The sequence below is a fragment of the Mesoplodon mirus genome (genome assembly GCF_964341445.2).
Source record: "Mesoplodon mirus genome assembly, chromosome: 1".
Lineage (NCBI taxonomy): Eukaryota > Metazoa > Chordata > Mammalia > Artiodactyla > Ziphiidae > Mesoplodon > Mesoplodon mirus.
Genome location: NC_138976.1, coordinates 25148089 through 25174695, shown reverse-complemented (window position 1 = coordinate 25174695; position 26607 = coordinate 25148089). Strand labels below are relative to the sequence as shown.

At 45.7% G+C, this 26607-nt stretch overlaps 1 protein-coding gene across 1 annotated transcript in view; it reads left to right on the top strand.

Moving 5' to 3' along the window:
* The window catches only part of GABBR2 (gamma-aminobutyric acid type B receptor subunit 2), a gene marked incomplete at its 5' end in the record, with an annotated part of 369241 nt that overhangs the window by 242986 nt on the left and 99648 nt on the right, over positions 1-26607 (top strand). The window contains one exon of the mRNA XM_082619674.1: positions 23978-24038. Within this exon, the coding sequence (XP_082475800.1) occupies positions 23978-24038 (61 nt within the window). The remainder of the gene's footprint in view (positions 1-23977; positions 24039-26607) is intronic.

The window sequence follows — 26607 nt, the reverse complement described above, 5'->3', positions numbered from 1 at the left end:
GGCCACTGAAACATGGTCCTTGAACCCAAGCCGCATGATGTGGAGATCCTTGCATTAGTCCCTACTGTGCCATCATTTTGATTCCCAGGTAGTTGGCTAGCTTTACAACAGAGGCTTCTACTACCCACTCCTTGAGAGCGGTGTCTATCTGAGATTCACCTCTCTGTTCTCAGGTCCTAGCTCACAGTCTGGCCTATATTCGAGTTCCAGCTGATGGTAAAGGAACAAATATGTCAGAAATATTTTTATGACCACCCCTGTCTCCAACCTCTTCAACATCTCCTCAGGGCTTTATGCATAGCAGATATACAGGAAAGATTTACCAGCCAGTTGAATGGGTGAGAGGATGAGTGGAGGGCTGGCAGATGAGTAGATAGTTGGATGGCTGAGTGGATGAGTGAATGGATAGATGGATACGTGGGTAGGTGAATGGATGTAGATGAATGGATGATGGAGAGAGAGATGAGTAGATAGATTAATGAATGAGTGTGTAGGTGAATGGATGGATAGATGTGTGGGTAGGTGGATGGATGGATTGATAAATAGGTAGTGATAGGTAGGTAGATGAGCAGGTGGGTAGATAGACAAAGATGAACGTGTGGATAAGTTGGTAGGTGGATAAGAGGGTGAGAAGGAGTGAGTGAGTGAACAGCAGGCTTAGAAGAGGTAATTGCAATTCATATGTGTCTGCTTCATTCTAATCAAAGCACATTTTTTTTCCCGGACAGTCTCCAGAGGTGATGGCTCTGATGGCTTGACTCCTTTTCTGTACGAGTCCTGACCTCTAGAAAGTGTTTGCCACGTTTTCTGATGTAAGCCCCCATCTTGTCATCAGACTCACAGAAATACATGCTGCATCTCATGCCTTTATTCTTCCTTCACGCTTCACCCTTTCAGGGATTGTGCCTCATTAAAATCTGTCCTCGACCTGGTTATTCTCTGAGAAAGTTCCTTGTTAGGGCATTTCTGATGTGAAATGTATCACACCAAACCCATGTGAGTAGCAATCTGAATGCTAAAGACTGTTATTAGCAGACTTAGCCTAGAGATGTTTCAGAGTTGTCAGTTCTGATGTTCATAGGATTATATTTTCAAACATCATCACACATCCTCTATGACAGACTTGATTACTGTGATGAACTAGTTTTCTTCCTTTGAGAGATGTTTTAGTTACAAAAATGACTCTGAAAGCATTTGAGAAAAATGCCAGGCAAAACTGAAGTGACACTCTTTCATTTGGGTGCTTGTTTAGCTTGCTGGGAGAGGAAGCTCGGTCTGGCAAAACAAGCACTGGACATGGAGTCCACGGAGCTGGGTTTGCACACTGTCCCCTCCACCCTGGCAGTGGTGACCTCGGGGAAGTCTCTAATCTTTGCATTCTCTTCTGCAAAGTGAGACCAGTGAACAAGGGCCCCTCGCCAGGTTGCTCTGGAGATGAATTAAGGAAAGTGCATTACAAACTGTAAAGTACTCCATATGATTGAGGGGTGCCTGGTAGAAGAAGAAAGAAAGCCATATCTCATATGTATCACATTATTTCTTTTTTTCTTTCTTTTTGGTGAACTTAACAGGAGAAATCAGGTATTTCAGTGAAAAAAAATTAACTATATGTCCAAGAACCAATAAAACACCTTTTTGGACCATGGAATTTTTATTATCAGTGATGGGACCATAGTGTAAAAACCTGGCACAACTGCAGAGAAGTAGCTAATTCCCTTTTCTCATTTCTTCTACAAATATTTAATAGCACCTACAGTATGGGAAGCAGGGGAGGGGGGTGCTATGGATACAGCATTGAGCAAGACAAATGTGGTCCTTGTACCCAGGAGGAAGCAGACAATAAACAGATAATCACCTGAATAACTATTAAGTATAAATTGTGGAAAGTGCTCTGAAAGACAGTTATGGGGTGTGTGTGGAGAGTGTATAACGTGGAGGCCTGGCCACGGCTGTGGATCACAAAAGACTTGCCTGAGGAGGTGACTTTGTGTTGAGATTGGAGAATGAATAGGAACTAATAGGAGCTAATACCCTTCCTTTAGGATGGAAGGGAATTCCTGGAAAAGGGAAGAGCAAATGCAAAGGCCCTGGGGTGAGGGCACCTTTGAGAAAACAACAGAAAGCCCATGTGGCTGGAGCTGAGGGTGGGATGGGATGAGCCTGGGTGTGGGGGAGACCGGTTGGTGGAGGCCAGATCATGTCGTGCCTGTTATCCCAAGACCAGCGGACCCTGACTGCATGCTTAAGAAGCTTCCCCTGGCTGCAGTGGGAGAGAATAGATGAGAAGGAAGCAAGAGCAACTGCAGGGATGAGGTACCAACCATGGCAGTGAGTGGACAGAGAGGCAGGTGGATTCAAGGCACATGTCAGGAGAAAAATCACAGGGCTTGGTTATTGACCAGTTATAGCAGAAAAGAGGGGATGATCAAATGCGTACTTCTAAAGCAATTACTTCCTATTTTGAACTAAAGAGTTCTCGAATTATATACACTGTGAACATTACTACAGTAAATTAAAGAGATTCATCTATAGACTCTATGGTATTCTGTACAATTTAACACTGGATAATTTGAAAATTTGCATGGTGGCCCAGGGAAAACTGGATGGTGCAGTCACCTCTCCTAATCCTGCAGAATAAAATTCTGTCCATGAGAAGCAAGAATCAGGTCCAGAAAGATGTTTGGCAAACGCTCATTATAAACAGAGAATGTGAAGGTTTAGGCTGGGTTGCATTTATGGGCAAGGAATGCGAAAGGGGAGGGTCCAATTAGGGGCCATGCAGAGAGTTCACTGGCTTAAAGATGGGGAGAGATTCATTGGTCAGAGGTTAAGTTTCACTCTTTTGTAAATCAGGCATTTATGGGAAGTCAGTCTCTCAGTCTTCAAGTTTCATTGTTCTGAGAGCACAAGTGTGAGATTCTCCATTCCATATCTTTCAATTCCATTTTAGATTAAAATCCTTTTACAGTTTTATCCACATCAGGCTGGAGGGACGTATGGGGGTAGCCAAGGGAGGATGTAAAATAGACATTTGGATACATCAGTTTACAGCTCAGGAGGAAAGTATAAAACTGGGAAAATAAATAAATAAATAAACAGAGAATACAAGTGTGCAGGACAAAGCTGATCTGAGCCTTTAGGCCTTCACACCTGTGGGGAGGCAGACATGATAGAAAACCCACTCTAGCCTGTCTACAAAGGAGGTTACATCACCATTAAGGAGACCTCCCTGGTGTGGTGCCCCTACCTGCAGAAGAGCGTGACCTCAAGTCCCACTCCACCGCCCACAGTTCCCCCAACCGTCCCTCTGTGTCCCTGGATCTCATTGTCCTCACACATGGTCCTCACTTGGCCCAGTGCCCCGGCCTCCTGGTGACATCCAGTGCCCACAAGCCACTGGTGAAAGCCTCTCACCACCCTATCGCCAGATCTTCGTTCCCCAGTCCCCCCAAATGATGGGCCCCTGCAGGGCTCTACCAGCCTCAGTCATCACTGGGGAAGAAGGCCACTCTGCCCCTTGCTTGTCACACTTGCTCAGCTGGGCCCAGTGCTGTCCTGGGGCTGACTTGTATCAGCTCATCAGAGCCGACTGTCCGCAAGTCTTCCTAACTCCCTGTTGTGTGATGTCACCATCTCAGTCGTGTGAAATTGGCCATGGTAGGAGTATTTACATCACAGTAATCAAACACTAACAAATCAGAGCTCTCTCCTTATCCACCTCAGAGAACTGGTTGTTAAACACTCCCAGCACCCTACTGTGCCTGGGCCCAAAGCCCGGCTCCTCTGCCCTGAGCCCCAAGGTTCCCTGTGGACACAGCCCCTTTAGCTTCCATCTGCCCCTGTCTCCACAGGGGTCAGACCTGGTGCCTGTGCACGTTGACCTGCCAGCCCCCGCCCCCACACAGACTCACCCAGGCACTGACACGTTAAAACATCTCAGTGTCTGGGAGCTGCGGCCCCAAGGATCATCAGGCCGGGGTGAGCTCTGCGTCCTGGTTTAGGTGCATCCAGGCCCCCTGGTGTTACACAGCTGTGTGTTGGATAGGACTGGATCAATCCATGGGGGACATTAAGAAGGAACATTTCAGGGTTCTAGGGAGTCAGAGCAGAGAGAATCACTTCCTGCTGGAGCTGGGATGAGACTGTCCGAAGGAGGGGCTGTTGTTCTCTCAGTGGTTCACTCACTCATGCCAGGCCCTGTGTTCATAAGAATATAGGAGGGAGTAAGACACATTCTGCAACTGCACGGCTCAGCGTGGTCACCTGTAGCCCCATTCAAGAGTACTTAAAATGGGGCTGGTCCATCCGTGTAAAGTACACACTGGATTTCAGAGACTTAGTACCAAAAAATATAAAATACCTCATTAATAATTTTTATATTGATAACAATTGAAATGATATTACTCTAGATATATTGGGTTAGATAAAATCTATCATTAACATTTATTTCACCTGTTTTTCTTACCTTTTTTTTTTTTTTTTTTCGGTACGCGGGCCTTGCACTGTTGTTACGGAGCACAGGCTCCAGACGCACAGGCTCAGCGGCCATGGCTCACGAGTCCAGCCGCTCCACGGCATGTGGTATCTTCCCGGACCGGGGCACGAACCCGTGTCCCCTGCATCGGCAGGTGGACTCTCAACCACTGCGCCACCAGGGAAGCCCCTGTTTTTCTTAGCTTTTAAAATAAGGTTACTAGATTATTTTAAATGATATACGTGGCTCATATCCTATTGGTTTAAACTTTGAAGGAGTCCATGGGCCAGTGGCATAGACTTTCAGTCTAGACAATTGGGCTTGACTGCAAAGGACAGGTAGGGTTTGGAAAATCAGAGGTAATTGGAGCAAGGAGGAAAATGTTTTCTAGAAATAAGCATGCAGACTTTCCCACACCCCGTGTGAGGAGTATTATATCCCCTGAGACCTAAAAAATTACTTCTAGGATATTTTCCTCAGGAAGCAACTGTGATACGGGCAAAGACAGGGCCAATTAGAGTGTTCATGACAACATGGTTTGTCATGGTGAGGGCAGAGGAAACACTGGAAATAACCTAAATGCCCAGTGGTCGGGCTTAGCTAAATAAATTTTGATGCATCTTTACAGTGGAATTGTTGGCAGCCACTAAAACTAGTTGTTATGGAAAAATATGTAATGACATAGAAGATTGTTTATAATATATTGCTTGGGGGATTTTTTGGCGGTCCAGTGGTTAGGACTCGGAGCCTTCATTGCCGTGGCCTACGTTCAGTCCTTGGTCAGGGAACTAAAATCCTGTTAAGATGTGTGGCACGGCCAAAAAAAAAAAAAAAAGTTTGGTGAAAAAAAAAAATGGCAGGTTACAAAAATTTGTGTGATAAATCCCCACTTTTGATAAAAAATTACAAATACATAAAGGCTAGTAGAATGCATTCCAAGGTGCTAACAGTGGTTGTCTCTGGATGGAAGTCTTTCTCTTTGCTTATTTCTTCCTTTCCAAATTTTCTGCAGTGAATACACATTACTTTAGGTCTCAGTTTTTTTTTTTTCAAAAAAGGAAGACTTTAAAAAAAAATCTTAATTTCAGAAGTCCTGGACTTTAATCTAGTCTTGGCCCTTACTAGCCAAAGGACTTTAGCTATTAAGCCCTTGGCCCCAGTTTTCCCATCTGTACAATAGGATATATTAATACCTGTTTCACAGAGTTGTTATGACACATTCCTATCTGGCATTCCTGGCACATGTGGACTGTCAGCCAATATTAATTTTTTCCCCTTTCTTTCCCATTCTGCCTTAAGTGAACCCTGTTTCTCATTTTGAAAAGAATGGGGCAGGGAGGGGAGAAAAGGTGGAAGTAGATGCCAGAGAGGCCTTCAGTGTGTCCTGTCCTCATGTGAGCCTCAGTTGTCTGGGCCTGGAGGAACTGACTCCATCTTCTTTCTCCTTAGTACCAAACTCTACTGAGTTGGATCCCCACTGATTGGAGTCCAGTTAACTGAGAGCATGTTATGCAATTTAATCTTGAATACGTAGAATAAAAATTACATATGGTGTTGCCTAACGCAGGGTATAGGACAGCTTGAAAAAGCTTTTTGGAGGGCTAATGAGGTTTGGAGGGCTTAGGGTGTATACAGTTAATTACTATCATGATTGAGCAGCTCTGGTAGACTCTTGTAAATGGATGAAGAGTGCAGGACTTTGTATATGTGTATGTATGTATTATAGACATGCATGTACACATACATATGTATTTTTACAGGTCCACAGTATGTGATAAAACAGTGACCTAGATTCTCTCTTCAGCACACAGGATCTTTAGTAAGCCATATGTAGTGAGAGCTAATCCCCATAACCACTGTCAATTCCCTCTCAGTAATTTGGCAGGGTCCCTGCAGTGTGTGCAGGCTCCACAGTGCTTCCTGAAATGTACCCCAAAATTCCCTGTTTGTCCTCAAATCTAGTAATTCTATCAACTAGCTTATGAAGAGTTGCCTCAGTAATCCATGTTTAATGGCCTTAGCCACTGGACAGCTGTCTTGGGAATTAAAGTCTCTTGTGAACAGAGTATCCTGGGATTCTAAACCCCAGTGTAGTGGAAGTGAGTCCTCTTTCCCCCACCCACCCCCACAGAAGTGGGATTTGGAGCAGATGTCCAGCTTGGCATCTACTCCTTGGGCTCTTGCTTCCTACCCCAACTTGTATGAGTAGCAGCAACCATAACAGGCAGTGGGGTTTATCAGACATCTCCTCCACTGGACAGTCAGTGGACCTCAGCTAGGGATGAGTTCTGTGCTTCAGTTCATCTGTGGGGGGGTGGGGATGTTGCCTGGCGTGGTCAGAGAAGGGGCTCTCAGATCTCTCAGGCCTCTTGTAACTCTGGGATAGTGAAAGAGAAAAGGTTTACAAGTTGGAAACCAACATTTACTAAGCCCCCGAGGTACTGAATTTCCAGGGAGCAAGCCCTGCCTGTGAGGAAGATGTGATTAGTACTGTTTTATAGAAGAGGAAACCAAAGCTCAAAGAGCCTGTTTAGCCTGCCCGAGTTCACATGGTGGGAAGGGTGAACGGTGCCCAAATTCACAAGGTGGGAAGTGTGGGTCCAGGTTTCAGGCCTGATGTCAGCCACCTCTATTGCCCAGGTTCTTTTTACACCCCTGCCCACCTCCCTCAGTGGAATCCTTTGGAACCTGAGTTTGCACTATTATACCAGCCATGTTTCTACAGAGAAATCTATACAGGTATCAACTCCACTTCTCCCTCCACTTACCAAGCTCTGCTGACTCTGAAATCCCAAGTACCGCCTCTCTTCTCTCTCCCATTTGCCACTCACTTATTCTGGCTCTCACTTTTACACTCACCACATTATTCTTCCTAAAAAAAACCTATGACTCTGTTAATCCTTATGAAAAGCCTCCGTGGCTCCCCACTGCCTACAGGATACAGCCTGGCATTTTAGGAGTTCTACCCCCTAGCCTCTAACCTGCATTTCCAGCTGTTTCTCCTCATGCTGCTCTTCACACGGAAGGGATACTAGCTACTCTCCCACACACGCATCATAATTTCCAAGCTTCATAACTGTGCTCATGGGGTTTTTTTCTATCATCTTTTCAATCATTTATTCATTCAGTGAATAATTTTTGAGAACTTACGATGGGCCAACTACTGTATTGGGAGCTAGTGATACAGCAGTGAACCAAGCAAACAGAAATCCTTCAGAGAGTTTTAATCTAGTGCAAGGAGGCAGTCAATAGTCAACATACTAAGCAGGTAAATTATATAGTATGTTAGAAGGCATGGTTGCTATTCAGAAAGAAAAAAAAAAGAAATGTGCTGGAGGAAGGAGGATTGGAAACACCACCCGTGGAGGGGGAGCAGGGATTTAAACAGGGTGGCCAGAGGAGGCCTCATTGGGAAGGTAACGTATGAGAAAAGACTTGAAGAAGGTGAGAGAGTGAGCCATGTGATGACTGGGGTAAGAGTGATCCAGGCAGTGGGCAGCCAGTGCAGAAGTCTAGGGTGAGAGTGTCTGGAGCACTTGGGTGGGGGGAGCTTCTACTTCTGGCCAAGATGGAAGAGTAATATCCAGGGATTGGATATACCCTCCTGCCTTAAGCACCTAAAATAAAAACAGCCAAATTAGGTGAAACAACAGTTTTCTGACATTGGACTATAGACAACAGAGGAGAGTGACCCCTGAGAGAAGGGACACAAAGGGCATGAGCCTTATGATTGCCCAGCCTACTGCCTGGAGAGTTTCCAGGCCGCAGCACAGGAAGGGGGAGCCCAAACGGAGCCTGGCAGTCTCACCAAGCTGAGGAGACAGAGTTGAAAATTTGCATTTAGAGAGACCAAGGAGGCTAGAATTTGCAGGCAGAGCAGTGGAGGGGAGAGAGCCGCACGGAGAGGGGAGAGCAGTGGAGATCTACATGCTTTGTTTGCTTGTTTGATTAAAATTAATAATTGAGTGCCACCTACTTAAAGAGAGTTTGAAGCAACTTTCAGTAACAGGCATACATACATAAAGGCCACTGAAAAAGAAGTCAAAAATCTAAAACCGTACAATGTAAGGACTAAATATACACCAAAGACCTAGGCTAGCGTAGTGAAGTTAATAATGAATTTATTTATTTTTATTTTTATTTTTTTAAATAACTTTATTTATTTTTGGCTGTGTTGGGTCTTCATTGCTGTACACGGGCTTTCTCTAGTTGCGGTGAGCGGGGGCTACTCTTCGTTGCGGTACGCACGCTTCTCATTGCAGTGACTTCTCTTGTTGTGGAGCACGGGCTCTAGGGGCGTGGACTTCAGTAGTTGTGGCTCGTGAGCTCTAGAGTGCAGGCTCAGTAGTTGTGGAGCACGGGCTTAGTTGCTCTACAGCATGTAGGATCTTCGCGGACCAGGGCTTGAACCCTTGTCCCCTGCATTGGCAGGCGGATTCTTAACCACTGTGCCACCAGGGAAGTCCTGCGTTAATAATGAATTTAAATGAACTGGTTGCCAAGGGATAAAGAGAACTGAACCTCAGTTTCTTCATCTATAAAAGGGAATTAATGATCTCTGCCCAGCCTACCCCAGAGAGCTGCCACGAAGATCGTCAAAGCTGTGGGTTAGAATCTTTCATTCAGGACTCTTCTGGTGCAAGTAATTGAAAACCGTACTTAACCAGAGATAACCATGAGATCCAGGATGAGGCTTCTCCATCTCTCCATCCCTGGCTCTGCTTTCTCCTATGCCAGCTCCATCCTCAGCCTCTGCACAGTTGCTTCTCCTTCCCATAATCACAGCACCAAGTCTGGGGGGTGGGGGGAAGGAGCCCATTTCCCCAAAAGCGCCAACAAAAATCCCTGGAGATCCCTCTTAGCCTCGATTGACTAACTTGGGTCATGTGCCCATCCCTGAACCAATCACTGTAGCTAGAGGATAGGTTGCACTGATTGGCTTAGTGTAAGTCATGTGATCCAGCCTTACATAAAGTCAGCTACACAGAACTTCAAGGCTGAGAGTGGAGCCTAGAAGATCCCTCTGTTGGTTTTTCTCTCTTCTTCTCTTCTCCCACAGACCTATTTTCTACCATTCTCTGTGCCCTTAGAGGTTGATCCCGTAGATGACATCACCCAGGATCCCTTGTCATTGGGCTTCTGGTTGAGTTTGGTCAGTGGAAAATATAGGCAGGAGATTGGAGGGCATGGGAGAGAGAGGTCAGAGTGCAGCCCCCTCCACCACTTTGGTGCTGCATCTCCTGAAATAGCTGTGCCCTTACCTCCATGGCTAAGTCTTCTCCTCTGTGTCTCCCACTCTTATGAAGCTCCAGGGACACTCTAACTTCCTTTGCCCCCAAGTAACAGCTCCTGCCATTGCTAATCTATGGGCACATCACCTTCCCTATTCTGCTCCCTCAATCTGCCCCTCAACCCCCGCTCTGTAAGTAGTCCTTAATAAAGTCTCTTCTTTTGAACCATCCAGGGTGAATTGTTTCCTCCTGTGACCCTATATTTATTATCTATTACTTCATAACAGATTATCCCAAAATGTAGTTGCCTGAAGCAACAATAAACTTTTATTATCTCACATAGTTTCTGTGAGTCAGGAATTCAGCATTGACTTAGCTAACAGGTCCTGGCTTGGGTCTTTTCTGCCTCCTTCTTGAAGCCTTCCCAGCCCTTCTTGAGTGAGTAAGCTAAGACAGCTGAGGCCAGGATTACAGCCTACCTCTGGTAGAACTGTGCTGCTTCCTCCTCTTCTGCTGCGGCTGGAAGGAAAGCAAGGGGCTTCAGTTCTGCAGACCTGAGCTCAGAGCCCAGCTCTGCCTTTCACAGCTGTGACCCAGGGCATGTGACTCACCTGTCTGAGCCTTGTTTTTCTCAACCAAGAAATTGGAAGGTGGCAACATCCCTATGCCTGTGGACCACCTGGTTGGATCCCAAGCTTGGATCCATTTAACACCAGAGCAGACCTATTAGGTACTTAGCCTTACAGTGCGACCAGAGCCCAAGAATATCTGTTTGTTCACCGCGTTGTCCCTAGAGCCCAGCACAGTGCCTGGCCCAAAGGAGAAAGATCCCCAAAATGTGATGAATGAATGAGTACATAAATGACTGACTGAGCAACATACAAATGAACAGAGCATAGACCCCCCTTGACTCCAGTTGGCTTCCACTGCCCTTAAGGTAAAGTCTAGGTTCTGTTTTATTTTGCTTAACTTCACTCAGGTACAGAGAACTGAGTTCATTTTCGTCATCAAGGCCCAGCTCTGTTTCATTCATTCATTCACTTATTCATTCCTTTGTATTCCTGTTCCCCACTCCCATCCCCCTTCCTCCACAATAGGCATCCTAATGAGTCTAATTGTACCTTTTTTTGTATGTAGTTTTGCAAAATGTGTATTGTTGTGTGTATGTATTTTTAGTTTATGTAAATAGTATTGTGTTATAGGTCATCTTTTTTTCTTACTTTCTCATTAAGCCATATGTATCCATTCATTTTGCTCCTTGTATATCTAATCTGCTACTTATGATTCTCCCCAGGTCATCTCCATCTCTCTCACACACAGACACACACACACACAGACACACACACACACAGAGACACACACACTGTAGTGTGTATAATTAGTGCCCTTCCAGGTCTCCTTATGAGAATTCCTTAAGGCTGTATCCCAGGAGTGGAATTCTGGTTCCGAGGGTATATGGACACTTAATTGGACTGAGTAGTGCCAGATGCTGCCCAGAATAGCTGCTCCTATGACATCCCATCAGTGATGCACTAGGTCACTGTGTCTCTAAGTCCTCACCAACACCTGCATTATCTGTATTTCAAATTTTTGCCATTTTAATTCATATAAAGTGACATCACTTTAATTTTCTCTGATTTCTAATGATATCGAGCATCCTTTCATGTGCCTGTTTGCTCTGGGTTTCCTCTGGGTTTCCTCTTTTGTAAATTGCTTCTTTATGCTTTGCCAATTTTTCTGATGGATTTGCTGCCTACATATTGCTAATTTTCAGGAGTGCTGTGTCTAATCTGGATGTTGATTGTAGACCTTACAAAATCTTCCATTCTGTCATCTGTCTGTTGACTTTGTTCAGGGGTCCTTTGTCTAACAGGAATGCTCAGTTTTGATGTAATCAAATTAATCCATTTTTGGGGCCTTACGGTTTGTCCTTTTGAAGTTTTGTTTGAGGAGTTTTTCCTTACCCTTAGGTTTTGAAGATATTCTCCTACATTTTCTTCTAATCAAGATTGCTTCCTACATCAAGCTTGTTCCCTCTGTAAGGGGAATTCTTGGCCCAGCCTTCAGATAATGTAAGCTTTGTCTCCTTACCGAATAGGACAGGTCACAAGTGGATGTCGCGGAGGATCCCGGGCTAGAACCCTGGCGGCCCGCCTCCCAGCACAGCACCCCTTCTGCCTGGCCACCTCCTGCAGCCTGAGCCCCCTGGCCTCCTGCCTGGACTGCTGCCATACCAGCTGCCTCTTTTGAGCCCTCCCTCCAGCCCCCAGGCCAATCTGCAGCCCACGCGGCTTAAAGTGAAGCTTGCAACAGATTGCAAATTGCATGTCTCAGATTTTCAGGCTGACTGGTCAGCAGTTTGGTTTTCCTTGTGGAGACTAATCTATTTAACAAAACTAGAACATACAGTAAAGCAAAATTAAATATTTCTAATTGTGGGGACGCTTGCATCTGCAGATGACCAGGAAAGAAGGGAGGTTCGGGGTGGGGGCAGAAAGCTTAGAGAAGGTTTCGTGATTCATAGCTTTAGAGCTACAAAGCCCCCGTGGCTCAGCCACTCACCCAGGAACCCAGGCAAAGACGCCACTCACTGGCCCCGCCAGCTCCCCTGTGCGGGCTGTGCAGGCAAGCAGTGGCACCACCAAATCGGAAAGCCTTTCTTCACTTCTCCACTTTCCTCACCCCTCACATCCCGGCCACCTCTAGGCCCCTAGGACTCCACCTCCTTCCCATCTTTGAATCATGGACTCTTCTCCATCTATGTCACCCTCATCTCTCGCTTGGATTCCACAACAGCTTCTAACTGTCTTCCTTGCCTCCAGTCTTGCCCTCGTGACCAGACATTTTCCATACAACAGCCAGAGTAGTTTTTTGTTTGTTTGTTTTGCTTTATGGAGATATAGGAATTGTATATATTTAAGGGGTACAATTTGATGATATGATATATGTATACACTGTGAAATAATCACCACAATCAAGGTAATTAACATACCCATCACATCACAGAGTTACCTTTTTCTTTTCTTTTTTTTTTTTTTTTCTGGTGAGAACACTTAAGATCTACCCCCTTAGCGAGTGTTAAGTATACAGTGCAGTATTGTTAACTGCAGTCTTCAGGCTGTACATTAGACCTCCAGAATTTATTCATCCTGCATAACTAGGAGTTCGTTCCCTTTGACTAACATGTCCCTATTTCTCCTAACCCCAGCCCCTGGCAACCACCATTCTATTCTCTGCCTCGATGAACTTGGCTATTGTAGATTCTACATATAAGTGATGCCATGAAGTATTTATCTTTCTGTGTCTAGCTTATTTCATTTAGCATAATGTCCTCCAGGTCCATTGTGTTGTCACAAGTGGCAGGATTTCCTTCCTTTTGAAGAGCATCTGGGAATTGTTACTTCCTGGTTTACAGCCCTTCTGGGGCCCCCTTTGGATCATGAGGTCCAAAGTCCTGCCTGATGTGGCTCCTGCCTTGCTGCCTCCACTCCCCCACCTCCTGCGCACCCCCCACCAGCCACCTTGTCCTTCCTTCTGGTCCTCCAGAGAGTTAAGCTCTCTTCTGCCTCCAGGCCTTTGCATATGCTGTTCCCTCTGCCCAGAACATTCCCTTTCCCATCCTTTCTGCCTGGCTAACTCACACTCATTCTTCCCTGCCCCCTGCCAAGCCACCCCCTCACAAGAGAGGTGCCCTTCCTCTGTGCTCCCACAAGCCTCTGTACCCACCCTCTCGTAGCAGTTATCACGCTGTCTTGTAACTTTATTTTTTTTTTAACATGTCACCTCCATTAGACCGGGAGCTTCTAGAAAAAAAAGGACTTTGACTTCGTACACCTCCACTGGGTCAGGCATAAGCATGCCAAGTCCCAAACACAGAATGTTGCAATTGCTTCCTCATTTTATCTGTGGAAATTTGAGGCCCAGAGAGAGGAAGGAACATAATTATGGGCACACAGGGAGTTGGTGACAAAACTGGGACTAGAACCCTGAACTTCCCCCTCTAAGCCAGTGTGCTTTCTGGTTTAATTTAAAGAAACAGTCTCCGCAAACACCATTCGGCCCAGACCTCCAATACCGATAGCCCACAGGGACATCTTGGTCTCCCAGCCTGTGATAACCTCCAAGCTTCTGTGATAACCAGCTCCTCTGCCTTGGGCCACTTGTCTCTTTCGGTCCCTCTCACACCATGGAGCTAACTGAGCATCTACCCTTGGCCAGTATCCTTTCTCTCTCCCTCTCCTTCTCCTCCATAGCCCTTCCTGAGGGATCCTGCTTCAGTGCCCCCTAAACAGAGAACCCAGTTCATTCAACTCAACGAGAACTAACAGATAGTCCTGTACTCCTATCCTTCCCAGGCCTGGAGGAGGAAAGAGCACTTTTCTGCCCCGGGGGCGGGGGGTTGTGAGGGGGGAGCTCCATCTCAGCAGGAGGCAATTACAATAGGCAGTTCAGGGTAGAAGAAGAAGTGGGGGGCACACCCTGAGGTAGAGGCGGGGCAGGCAGCATCAGCATCACCTGCCAGTGTACCATGGAGGACATGAGTGGAGAAGGCCACTTTAATTGGGGCCTGACAAATAGGGCTTATGCTGGAGGACTGAGTCCTGCCAGGGACCACATGGTAGACAGAGAGGATGAGGTCCTAGCAGAAAAACAGAAACCAAACTAGTCATTTCAAACAGAGGAGATTTAATACAGGGAGTTGTTTAATAGGTTTCGGAAGGACAAAGGAGTATAAAAGGAACACTGACGCAGTTCAGAGGTACCAACTGCTGAAAGAAACAGTAATCACCTCTAGGCTAGAAGAATGAAAGGAAGAGGTAAGGCTACCAGAAACTGGGAGCTCAGAAAATGTCCACAGAGTAGTATTCAGACGTCTGAGGAGGGGCACTGCCCAGCTGCTGCTGGCACCGTGCAGGGGGTGTAGCAGGACTGGCACTAGCCACAGAACCCCGACAGAGGCCTGGGGAAATGGGGATTCCTGAGTCCTTCTTCTCTCCCGATTTCCACCCTCCCTCAGGGTCTGCTCTTGGCAGAGCTAATGAGGAGGCTGGGGAGGAGGCTGGGAGATGTGGCCCACAGAGTCCCAGGCCCAGCATTGCAGAGCCCAGTGGAGAAGGGCGTAGTAACGGGCACAAGCCCCTTCTCCAGCTCTTCCCACTCTGATTTGAAGCCCCTCCCCCACTTCTAAGAAGAGATTCTCACCGGCCCCTTGAGCGGTTAAAAACTAGGCATTTCTCTTCAGTTTCACATTCCTGAGAGACGGGCTTGGCCACTGGTGTGCTGGAACCAGCTCCTGCAGGCTGCCTAGAGCCAGTTGTTAATAGCTTGAAATCTGCCTTGGTGGGAATATTTACACAGTGGAAATTGGCAAACACCACAAGTCAGGACTCTTCCTGGCCCCCCCACCCCCCACAAAGAGCCATTTAAACACTTGCCAACACGTCCCTGACTCCCTCCTCTTCCACCTACCTCCTGTTCTACCCCTGCTCCGTCCCCTAGCCCAAGGCTGCTTGGGACTCACTCTTACCCCTGCAAAGAGCTCATTTTCTGATCAGTGACTGGTTTTTGCAAAGGAAGGCAGGACAGTATGTAGTTAGAAACATGAGCTTGAAGTCAGACCATGTCTGAGGTGAGTCCCAGTTCTACAGCCTACTAGATGTGACCCTAGGTAACTTTTAGTTTTCTCATCTGTAAAATGGAGATAATAATACATAGTTCATCCCATTGAGGTTGTTGTTGAGAATTTATTAATAAAGGAGAACCCCAGAAAAAAAATCTTAGATAAAATACACAAATGTTTCAGCAGAGCTAAAAATAACTTAAAGGATGTTATTGCTGCATGTTCTGCAGAGAGAAACCTGAAAAGAGAGATGAAAAGGGACTTGCCCCAGTTCCCTTCCTAGAAAATGGCAGAGCACAGCCCAGATCTACCTCTTCAGACCCCTCGTTCATTACTCTTTCCATTATTCTAAGTTGAGGGGGAAATGTGCTTATGCTTGCACAGATCTTTGGCTCTTATTCAGGAAAACTCTAAGCTGTCAGTAAAAATTAATCTATTCCAAGAGGGAGTATTATTTTCTTGGTGATGATGTTGCTATTTTTAGCTGTAAAAAATGTGCCTCCTTATAACAGCCTTTCAAAAAAAAGTTTTTAATAAAGTTTTCCTGTTACTAAAATAACACATGCTCATTAGAGGATATTGGAAAATATTGAAAAGTAAAAAGATGAAAAAGCCATAATCCCACAACCCAGGACCAACCACTGTTGGTTGGGAGTAATTTTTTACTTGGCGGGAATAATTTTTACATTTATGAACATACTGTATATTCAATTTTTATCCTTTTTTACTTACAAATCGTATTAGTTAAAGTAAATAACAGTAGCTGCTGTAACAAAGATATCTCAGAATCTCAGTGAATTAACATAGTAAAAATGTATCTTTCTCTTATATAAAGTCCAAAGTGGATGTTTCTGGTTGGCGGACAGCCTTTCTGCATGATTATTCACGGACCCAGGCTCCTTTGTCTCATGTCCCCACTGTTCCTTGGGCCTCGGAGTTCACTGATAGATCCTGTGAATCTCGTTGGCAGATGGGGGAAGTGAGGGAGCATGAAGGGTCTTGTGGGAGGTTTTCATGGGCCAGACCTGGAATGACATGTGCCACTTCTGCCCACATTCCATTGGCTAGAAATGTCACATGGCCTCACCTAGGTGTAAGGGAGGTAAGAAAATGCAGTCTAACCATGTGCCCAGGAGGAAAAGGAAATGGATTTGGTGAACAACTAGCCAGTGTCTGGCACAATCAGAATATCACTTTTTCCATTATTTTATAACTTTTATAATATCATGTTCAAGTCTGCATAACCTCAATCAAGTCACCCCCTGATTAAAACCCTTCAGTGGCTCCCCTTGCGTTCAGAATTAAGCCTGGCGTCCTTGATAAACCTATAAGGTTCTGCATGACCTTGCACCTGTCCACCTTGCCCATTCCACTTCATGGTCATCTCCCCTCAATCACCACTTTCAGTTCCACTGCCGTGTTTCAACTCCTGCCACTTCCCAGTCTCTTTTCTGCCTTGGGACCTTTGTACTTGCAATTCCTCTTCCCAGGAATCTCTCCTCTCACTCTTAGCTAAGTCCTTCAGGTCTCAATGCAAATGCCACCTCCCCAGAAAAGCCCTCCTTTAGCCCCAGTCTAATTCAGGTCTTGTAGTTCTTTCTTGCAGCACCCTGTTCTTTCCTTTATATCACTTACTGTAGTTTGCAATTATATATTTATCAGTGTATTTATTGTTTAATGTCTATACCTCCCACCAGACTGCAGGCTCCATGCACTCTAGGACCATGTGGACTTTGCTCACTCTATCCGGTGCCTGCCTGGCATGTACCTGACACATGTTAGGTGCTCAACAGTGCTGACTGATTGAATGCATGTATCATAATATTTCATCATATGTCTATCACAGTTTACTTTGCTATTGGCCTATTTCTTGGAGATCTCATTCATTTCTGATATTTTGCTATTCTTTTTTAAATTAATTTTTATTGGAGTATAGTTGTTTTACAATGTTGTGTTAGTTTCTACTGTACTGTTTTGTTTGCTATTTTAAACAAGGTTGACTCTCATATCATAACTGGAAGAAAAGAGGGAGTTGGTCCTGCTTCTCTTGGGCCATCCATCTAGCCATCTCCTCTTGGTCCCCGCTCCTCTCCACTTCACCAAACCCTACCTTAGACCTCCACTTCCTTTGTGGCTGGTCACCACTTGAACCCTATGGGTCATCTGATCACGGTCCCTCAGAAGGATACCCCTCCATTTAATGCCCACCAGCAGAAGGATGGCAGTGGGCAGGCCACACTTCCCTTGCTGCCCCTCCTTTTAACTCCCTGAAAACCAGTTGCTGAAGACCCAATGGATACATCAAACTTTCCTCAAGACTTAGGTCCATCAAAAGCATTTTTATGTAAGAAATATTTTAAGTAGTATGCAAAATATAACTTGTCTTATAGCCCAAGGGACATGCAGGAAAAAAAAGAGTATTTTTCACCTTTGCAGAACATGTGGGTAGATATACCCAATTGCTTGGTATTTCTCTTTTATGTCCTGTCATCCCTTGGGAAACAGAAAGCACCTTCTTCATCAAGCTTACATGAAGAGGATCTGTAGTCTTTATGGAAAAATCTGACTAGCAGCGTAACCCCCAAATTTTCTCAAAATCCTCATTATTCATTTGAGACCACCGTTGTCCTGGGAGAAGGGCTGGCAGCAGAACAGTCTAAGGTGGGGTTGGATCATCCATACAGATAGTGATGGGCCAGCCAGGGTCCCCCGTCACCCTTCAGCTTCCATCTCCTTAGAGATTCACTGCCTGTGTGACATGTCAGGACAGATCTTGTTTCCCCACAGCATAACTCAAACACTCAACTGAGCATACTTGCTCACATCTCCCAAAGACAAATATGACTGCCCAGAGACAAGAGTACAGTTAGAGCCATAGTAAGGACGGAATGCCTTCCCTAAATGCACCGTGATCGGCAGAGACTGTGTCCCTCAGTGGGCCCAGGGCTCCACAAGATTAGACTGAGCCTAGCGAGTCTTCCCTCTGTGTAGCCTCCAGCTCCAGCCTGACATCAGATCATTTTCCAGGGCAGGGAGTCCCTTCCCTTTGAAAGAGACAAAAAAATTTTCCAATGTAGGGCTTGACCTGTACAATTCATGAACTGTTGTTGGAATAAATTTCACTCATGCTTAGTAGTGAAACATTAAAGATAAACAATGAAAACAGAATTAATTTTTCTAAGAGGAGGCCACTGAATCCTACTGACTGCTGGAATACTTAGTGTACATTTTACTCTCCACTGATTTTTCTGAGGACATCAGGTGGAATTTTGCAAACTCGGATTACCTGGAGCATTATAAGAGTTAACCTTTGTGTGCGCCAACCCTAGGTTATGCCTTTTTCATAATTGTCTTCTTTTTTTTTTGTGTGCAGTATGCGGGCCTCTCACTGCTGTGGCCTCTCCCGTTGTGGAGCACAGGCTCCGGACGCACAGGCTCAGCGGCCATGGCTTATGGGCCTAGCCGCTCCGCGACATGTGGGATCTTCCTGGACTGGGGCGCGAACCCGTGTCCCCTGCATCGGCAGGCGGACTCTCAACCACAGCGCCACCGGGGAAGCCCCCATAATTGTCTTCTTTAATTCTCACAAACAATCCTGAGAAGTATGTGTTTTTCTTCCTATTTTTCAAGTAGGAGAATTGATGCTCAGAAACACTCAATGACTGTCCAAGGTCACACTGATGGCAAATGTACTCTTGTCTGGCGAATGCAGAAACAAGTTTTTTTCCATATGTTGTTCTATGTGTTCTGAAGATTCTTCTAAAAAAGAAAATTCAAATTTATCGCTCCCAGTTCAACCTGAACTGTTAGTTTGGATCAGCTTTTATGAAACAGATTGCTCTCCTTGACATCAGCAACATCTCTTTCAGGAAAAAGAAAAATCCTATAAATTATCCACTTGGGGTTTTACCTCCATTATTTTATTTGCATTCCAAATCTGCTCATTTCAGAGGGAAATTTAATACAGGGAACCGGCTACAAGTTTGTTGGAAGGGACGGAGGAGCAAATCAGGTAGGCGCTGTCACCAGAGAGAAGTGTTTACAGAAAATGGCCAAGCCCCTTGGGCTGCAGGAGCAATAAGAGGAATGGTGTTGCCATTGCCTCTGACATGCCTGAAGTGCTTTCTGTTTTCTTGACTCCATGCTGATTGGTAATGGATTCTAACTTCCGAGGAGTTTATAAGTGACCACAGAGTAGATTTGGAATGCAAATAAAATAATGGAGACGCAAGCACGCTGGCCTCTGAGGCTCCTGCCACTGCTGTTTCTGCCACTGTAGGGACCCCAGCACTGGCTACTGAGCAGTTATCGCGAGCCCCACTGCACATACTGACAGTGCAGGGCTACTGGGGCCCATGGACACCTGCAGTCACTCGGCTCCTGCTGCTGCAACCAAAGCAGGAAAAAAAAAATAGCTTTTCCCTTCTGCACACTTTCTAATCCCCCATGAATGCTTCTCATTAGCAGAACCTAAATGGAAACCAGCTGGCAGGGGATTCTGGGAAGTATGGTTTCCAGGCTGTGGGCCCCTGCAACACAGAGGAGGACACAGAAGAGTGAGTGTGGACTGTGAGCAAAAGACAGATATCAGCCACCACCCCAGCCAGAGTTATCAAACTCCACTGCTTTGGAGTGTAATGCATCCCATGGATTGGTCTCAAGTGGATGTAATCATCCTCGGTTACAGCCCTGGATTGCACACAGCAAAAGCTTAAGGAGAAAAAAAAAAAAAAAGCTTAAGGAGAGTCACAGCATTTATATGTACATAAAGAATATGTGTGTGGGAGAAAAGCAAAAAGTAATCCCTGCTCAAGCTGGGGTTTTAGGAACCGAAGTCAGCCCAGCTCCCCTGGCTGAGATGCCAGGCCACAGCGAAACCAAAGAGTCTAATTGCCGTGTGGGCCTCACTGGGAATCCACTGCCTCTGTTCCCACCGCCTTATCCCTCAGGCTCCTTCGGGTTGTGAAAAAGAGATATTTCCAATGACCTTTGATGGCAGGTGTCTTAGGCCGGTTTACCCACGAAACAGACTCTGAGACAAAGATTCACATACAGGAAGTTTATCAGGGAGGCTCTCAGGAACAAAACACGAAGGGAGGAAGCGAAGCAGCGTCAGGCAGAGGGATGAGTTGAATTGGGCACAGCTGCAGTCACGGCCTCAGCCGCCCCCACCCCCCATGGGGACCTCTGGAGCCCACGGTCCTTCACAGCTGTCCTGAGTTGAGGCAAGGGGGCTCAAACTACTGTGTCCCTTCACACTGACCACTGGATGTAGGCTGCCCCCAAGGAGGGACATAACCTTAACTGGCACCCTTTGGGCAACCCAGCAGCAGCCAAGATGCTGGGGAAGTAAGTGTCTCCATCCTGAAGGGGGCATCTGGTCACCTACCATGGTGCCCACACCCCCAGGATGGTAGTAGTGGAAGGGAAGCATCTGCTGCTCAGGCCACAGTGCCCAGCCACCTTGGTGATGAACTCTGAGCTGGCTAGAGAGAGGATGTGACCACCACCCTAGCCTAAGCCTCTGTCACCTCACACCTGGATTACCAGCTGCCTAAGCCTCCCGGGTCTCTATTCCCATTTTCGGACAGCCAGAGCAATCTTCTCAAATCTTAAATCAGATCATATTGCTGCTTTGTTTAGCTCCCCACCCGCATGGCTCTGCACTGCACTTAGCATCCCCTCCAGAGCCCTGTCAGGGCCCCCAGGCCCCACCTACCTTCCCGCTCCCTCACTACACTCCTCCTGCTGGCCCTTTCTGTTCTTTCCCACCTGAGGGCTTTTGTCCTGGCCTTTCCCTTTGCCTGGAGTAGCTGCTTCTTGCTGTACAGGGCTCAGCTCTTATGTCACCTCTGCAGTGAGGTCTTTCCTGACCACACAGTAAATTCACTCCGCTTGTCTAGGCACTCCCTTTTGATTTTCTTCACAGCACTCTTCACTAACTGAAATCATCTCGTTCATTTTTTGGTGAACATGTTTTGCCTGTCTCTCCTAATCAAATACAAAGCTTTCTGAGAGCAGGAATCAGCACCTAAAAGAGGACCGGCCCAGGGCAGGTAAATATTTATGGAATGTCGTGAGTTGTCCATCTGCTAACATGGAGGCCATCCATCAGTCAGAATTTCATGAAAATCACCTGATTGGCTTATGACCTTCCTTGCTGGTGTCCAGTCCTATTGACGTTGGCCGGGCTGGGGTGGTAGTCCCCATCCAGTCAGCCGTGCTCAAGGTTGCAGACTTGGCATCATCTATCCAACCCAAGAGATGCCATGGTCACAACCTCAGGAAAGAATCACGTGTCAAATCTTCCTCAGAAGGGGGCTCCACAGAGCTTCTCCGCTCTTCTCTGGTGCAGAGCCTCGATATAGCCAGTTACCCATCTGCTTGTCCGTGTTACCCTCAGTTACCACAGTCACAGGCCTCTCATCTTTCTCCCCTTGGCTGAACACACGGCGGCCCGTGTGGTTTGGGAACTCAGTCACTTGGGGGCTGATGTTTCTGAGCGGTGAAGCCACCTTGGATTAGGGCCCAACAGTTTACCCCTTTGCCAGCTGAAATCATGTGATGTTGAAAATCTCTTCTCAAAGGTTGGAAAGCTTCCTGGAAGCTTGGAATCTTTTTTATTTCAGCTCTCTGCTATTAAATGTGTTTAAATAAAAATTACTGGTGCCATTTACTGAGTGCCCGTTGAAGACCAGGAGCTGTGCTAGGTCCCTAACTCAGGTGTTCAGGAACTTGCCCAAGGGGGCCCTGAACCCAGCTTTGTGATACTCAAGACACTGGCCTCCTCCCACTGCAGTACCTGAAAAATTAAGGAGTTAGGAGGAGCTACTGTGAGTAAAAATAGCTACTGTGAGAAAAGTAAAATATGACAGGTGTTACTTCAAAGATGAACTAATGAGTTTTATCTAAAAAGTAAAGGAGAAAGGAAAAAAAACCCAAAAAGTAAAAGGAGGTTCTTTCTCACCCCCGCCCTGTATTCCACTCCAGTATTATTCCATCCACTCTTTGAATACCATTCAATATCTTTTTTTAATTTAACTAATAAAGATTCTGCAGAATTTGTCCACATTTTATGTCTAGAAGTCTTTGGAGTTCTTCAAGGCTTGGCAGGAGATGGGTGAATTAGTTAGATCTCCACTTTTGTCAAACAAAGAAATGTCCTGTGGACAATATCTGCATCTTTTCCGCCCATGCAAAGTGGTCCATTCACATAAAAGCGATCCTTTGGAAGATGTTCTGTGTTTTTTAATCATCCCTAGAAATAAAATCACAGCTCCTGTCTCACCTTACATTGAAGTGTTTTCACACTCCAGGGAATTGCTTACCGTCAACTGAATATAGAATTCGGTGGGCGTTAGTTTCAAACTGATACCACTAGCAGCTGTCTTCAGGATCTCAAAAAGGTGTCAAGTGGCCTTAGAAGGTGTTTCTCATTCCGAGAACAGGTTGAGTGATTCTCTTTGTTCCAAAAGCCTCAGGGCCTCAGACTTTGGCTTTCCATCAAGGGAAGATATGTACTTTCTGGCACTTTCTCTTGAGAATTGAATGGAATCTGTGGTATTGTCTTTGCTATTACCTGATGATGCAAGAGCGTAACTGCGCTCATAAAGCAGTGTACCTTTAAGACAATTTATTTTCCTAGTTTCACATTAATGGAAAGAAAGGAAGAAATTTATTTCTGGATCAGAAACAACATGCTGTAGTGAAGTTGCATGGGCATTAAAATCAAACTCGGATTTGAATCCAGCAGCCTCACTTACAATGACCTTGGCATAACCTCCCTCAATCTCAGTTTCTTCACCTGTAAAATCAGAATCATCCTCCTTTCCACTCAAGCTTGTCATAAAGATTCATTTATATAACCTGCATCAATTTCCTTACATGGTTGCAGAATTTTAGGTGGACCCTAAATAGGCAAGGAGAGACCACATCCCCTCTTTATGTTCCTGGTTTATTTAGCCCAGCATATGGAAGCTGGGTGTCAGCCAGCAAGGCAGATGCAGTAGATGATGCTGTCTTTAGCCCCCGGGGTCCCTAATGAGGGGTGCTCAGCTGCCTGTGACACTAGTCAGGTCTCACTGGCTCAAGAAGCTTAATTTTGTGCTGCCCCGTAGCCCAGTTATATTTGGGACTGACGTCACCCCTCAGGAAGAACTTACAAAAAAACATTCTCTGTCCTTAATAAGGAATACTAACGGACCTCTAGCCCCCTTCTGGTCCTGCAGCCAAACAACCTAGGCAAAGCCCCACATTTTTATGGGTGGGGCATGGGAGCAGAGGCAGGGCCAGGCTCCAAGGGCTTCTTCATCTCTTCCTCCATCTCTCTAACGCCCTGGAAGACCTTGTCCTGGGATAACAGAGGGCACCTGGGTGTTTAATAAATAGTCATGATGATAATGATGATGCATATCTGGGCTTTAATGTTGGTTCCATTATTGATTTTATGCTCCTCAAATTATCCAGATAAAGTCACAACCAGTTTGAAAACAATTCGTTTAATTTTGCATCCGTGGTCCAGCGGGAGTCTATTCTTTCTCCAATAATAATAATAATCACATTGTACAATTAATGAATTTCAGTTGAGATCAGTAGTGTTTGGGCTAATATGGCATTTCTTCTTTGTTCTTCTTTGTTTTGTTTTCTGTTTAGGGTCAAGTTGTGTTCCGGAACGGGGAGAGAATGGGGACCATTAAATTTACTCAATTTCAAGGTAGGCTTTTTGATGCTTATTCTTTCTAATTGAGGAATTCTGTATTCAAGGATGTTATGTTTATGCAATAAAATACATCAAAAGAAATGAAAGTACGATGTTCCAGAAAACAGAAAGAGTCAATAGAAAACACTTCTCTATGAAAACATTAGCTTCAACGTATTTAGAATATTTTTTCTCAACTGCATTATTTCTCAGGCCTGTTCAGTCTTTCCACATGACTCAGGCTTATTGAAAGTATGGGGCGTGGCAGTTAAGTCAATGCCAGTATTCTGAGGAATCTTGCATTGTTTTAGTTTTTGATTATAGAAATTTTCAAATAGACTCTAAAGTCAAGAGAATTGCATAATGAACCCCATGTACCCATTACCCGGCTTCAACTGTTTTCACCATTTTGCCAATCTTGCTTTATCTTGACTCACTCCATCCCCTACCCCCTTTTTTTGCTGTAATGTTTTAAAGCAGCTCCCAGACATTATCTCATTTCAATCTATAAATACTGCAGTATGCATTTCTACTAGATAAGGACTTTTTTTTTTTTTTTTTTGCTGTACGCGGGCCTCTCACTGCTCTGGCCTCTCCCGTTGCGGAGCACAGGCTCCGGACGCGCAGGCTCAGCGGCCATGGCTCACGGGCCTAGCCACTCCACGGCATGTGGGATCTTCCCGGACCGGGGCACGAACCCGTGTCCCCTGCATTGGCAGGCAGACTCCCAACCACTGCGCCACCAGGGAAGCCCGATAAGGACTTTTTAAAAAACATAACGATAGGGGGGCTTCCCTGGTGGCGCAGTGGTTGAGAGTCCGCCTGCCGATGCAGGGACATGGGTTTGTGCCCCGGTCCGGGAGGATCCCACATGCCGCGGAGCCTCTGGGCCCGTGAGCCATGGCCACTGAGCCTGCGCGTCCGGAGCCTGTGCTCCGCAATGGGAGAGGCCACAACAGTGAGAGGCCCACGTAGAGCTAAATAAATTAAAACAAAAAACAAAAAACAAAAAAACCACATAACGACAATACTATTATTGCACCTTAAACATTTAAGAAGTTTTAATATGCTTTATTCTGAGTCTATGTTGATCATCTAATTATCTCAAAAATGACTCTATAGTTGGTTTGTTGGGGAGCCCACACAAGGTCCACTCATGGCATCTGGTTGATGTGTCTCTTTAGTCCCTTTTAATTTATAATTGTCCCACACACACTATTTACAGACCATTTGGTTTTTTAAGAAACCAGATCATCTGTCAGACTTTTCTTCTGTCAGATTTGGAAGGGACCTCAGCAGCCATTCAGACCACATTCCTCATGTGATGAGGAGGAAACGGAGGCCCAGAGAGGGACAGTGGCTTGTCAGAGCCCACAGGGTGTCTGTGAGGAGCAAGGCTGGGTCTTCTGCTTGGAGGAACTTCGGTTTGGCCCGGTATGGTCATTAGCAGGGTTGTTAGCCAGAACCATGAGACGGACCTTTCATTAATGCAGTGTTTTTCAGTATCTGGATGTTTCTAGAAAATCCAGAAATAAGAGCAGAGCCTTCTGTGTCCACTCACTTTGAGCAGATCCCAGAGCCATCCAGGGGAAGGCAAGAAATGAAATCGAGTTATTCAGATTCATTCAGACAAATCCCAGCCAGATGCAGATCAGTCAGGAGAGGTGTTCTCCGGTACTGTGGCTCCATAATGCAGTCTTGTAGATTTACCCATTTGTCTTCCTGTGGCAGGTAATTGAAATGCATGTCAGCTCTCTGGTGTGCACAAAAGATGTAATTTTAGGCAAACGTAATTATTTTCCCATTTGTTAAGTCTTACTTCTTCATTGGCTGAACAAAGTAAGCATCTTGGCAAAGATACTTTTTTTTGAGTGATTGCAACTAAATTCTCTTGTCACATTTCCAGTTCTCAAATTATATCATTCTGGGAGAATATTTTGTAAATTATTGATTGGCCAATCACAGCTACAAATGCGTGCCAATTTTACTGCCTTTTTTTTTCTGAGTGTTAGGATTAGACACCAACTCCAGTGACTGGTTTTAGGCATTTATAAGGAAAGCAGTGTAGCAAACAGTAGTTCAGAGGTGGGTTTGAAACCACCTGAGCTCAAGTCACTGTAGAACATTAGGCAAGTGACTCACCTCTCTGAGCCTCAATGTCCTCATCTGTAAAATAGGGATATGATCCTACCTACCTTCTCGGGGTGTGGGAAGAACTAGATGAGATAACACAGAGAAACGTGCGTATATTTCTTGCTCAGCAAGTAGTAGCAATTATGATTAGCATTTAGTCAAAAATTATGATACTTTTCTGGGGGCAAATCCACGTTTTCTTGGTGTGTTGAAACCCCCGGGTGCCTTTTTGTCTGCCTGCTCTTATAGCTGCTCCCAAAACTTAATGACATGTAGGGTGTCACATGGGGCAGGGCCTTAGAGATGATCTCATCCCACTGCTTCATGGTATAAGTGGAGAAACTGAGGCCCAGGGAAGGGAGGTGTTCCTCCCAGGGACACCCAGCTGGCTGGTGACAGAGAAGTGACTAGACCTCGACTTTCCCCAAGTGCCAGCCTTTGTGTGTTCACA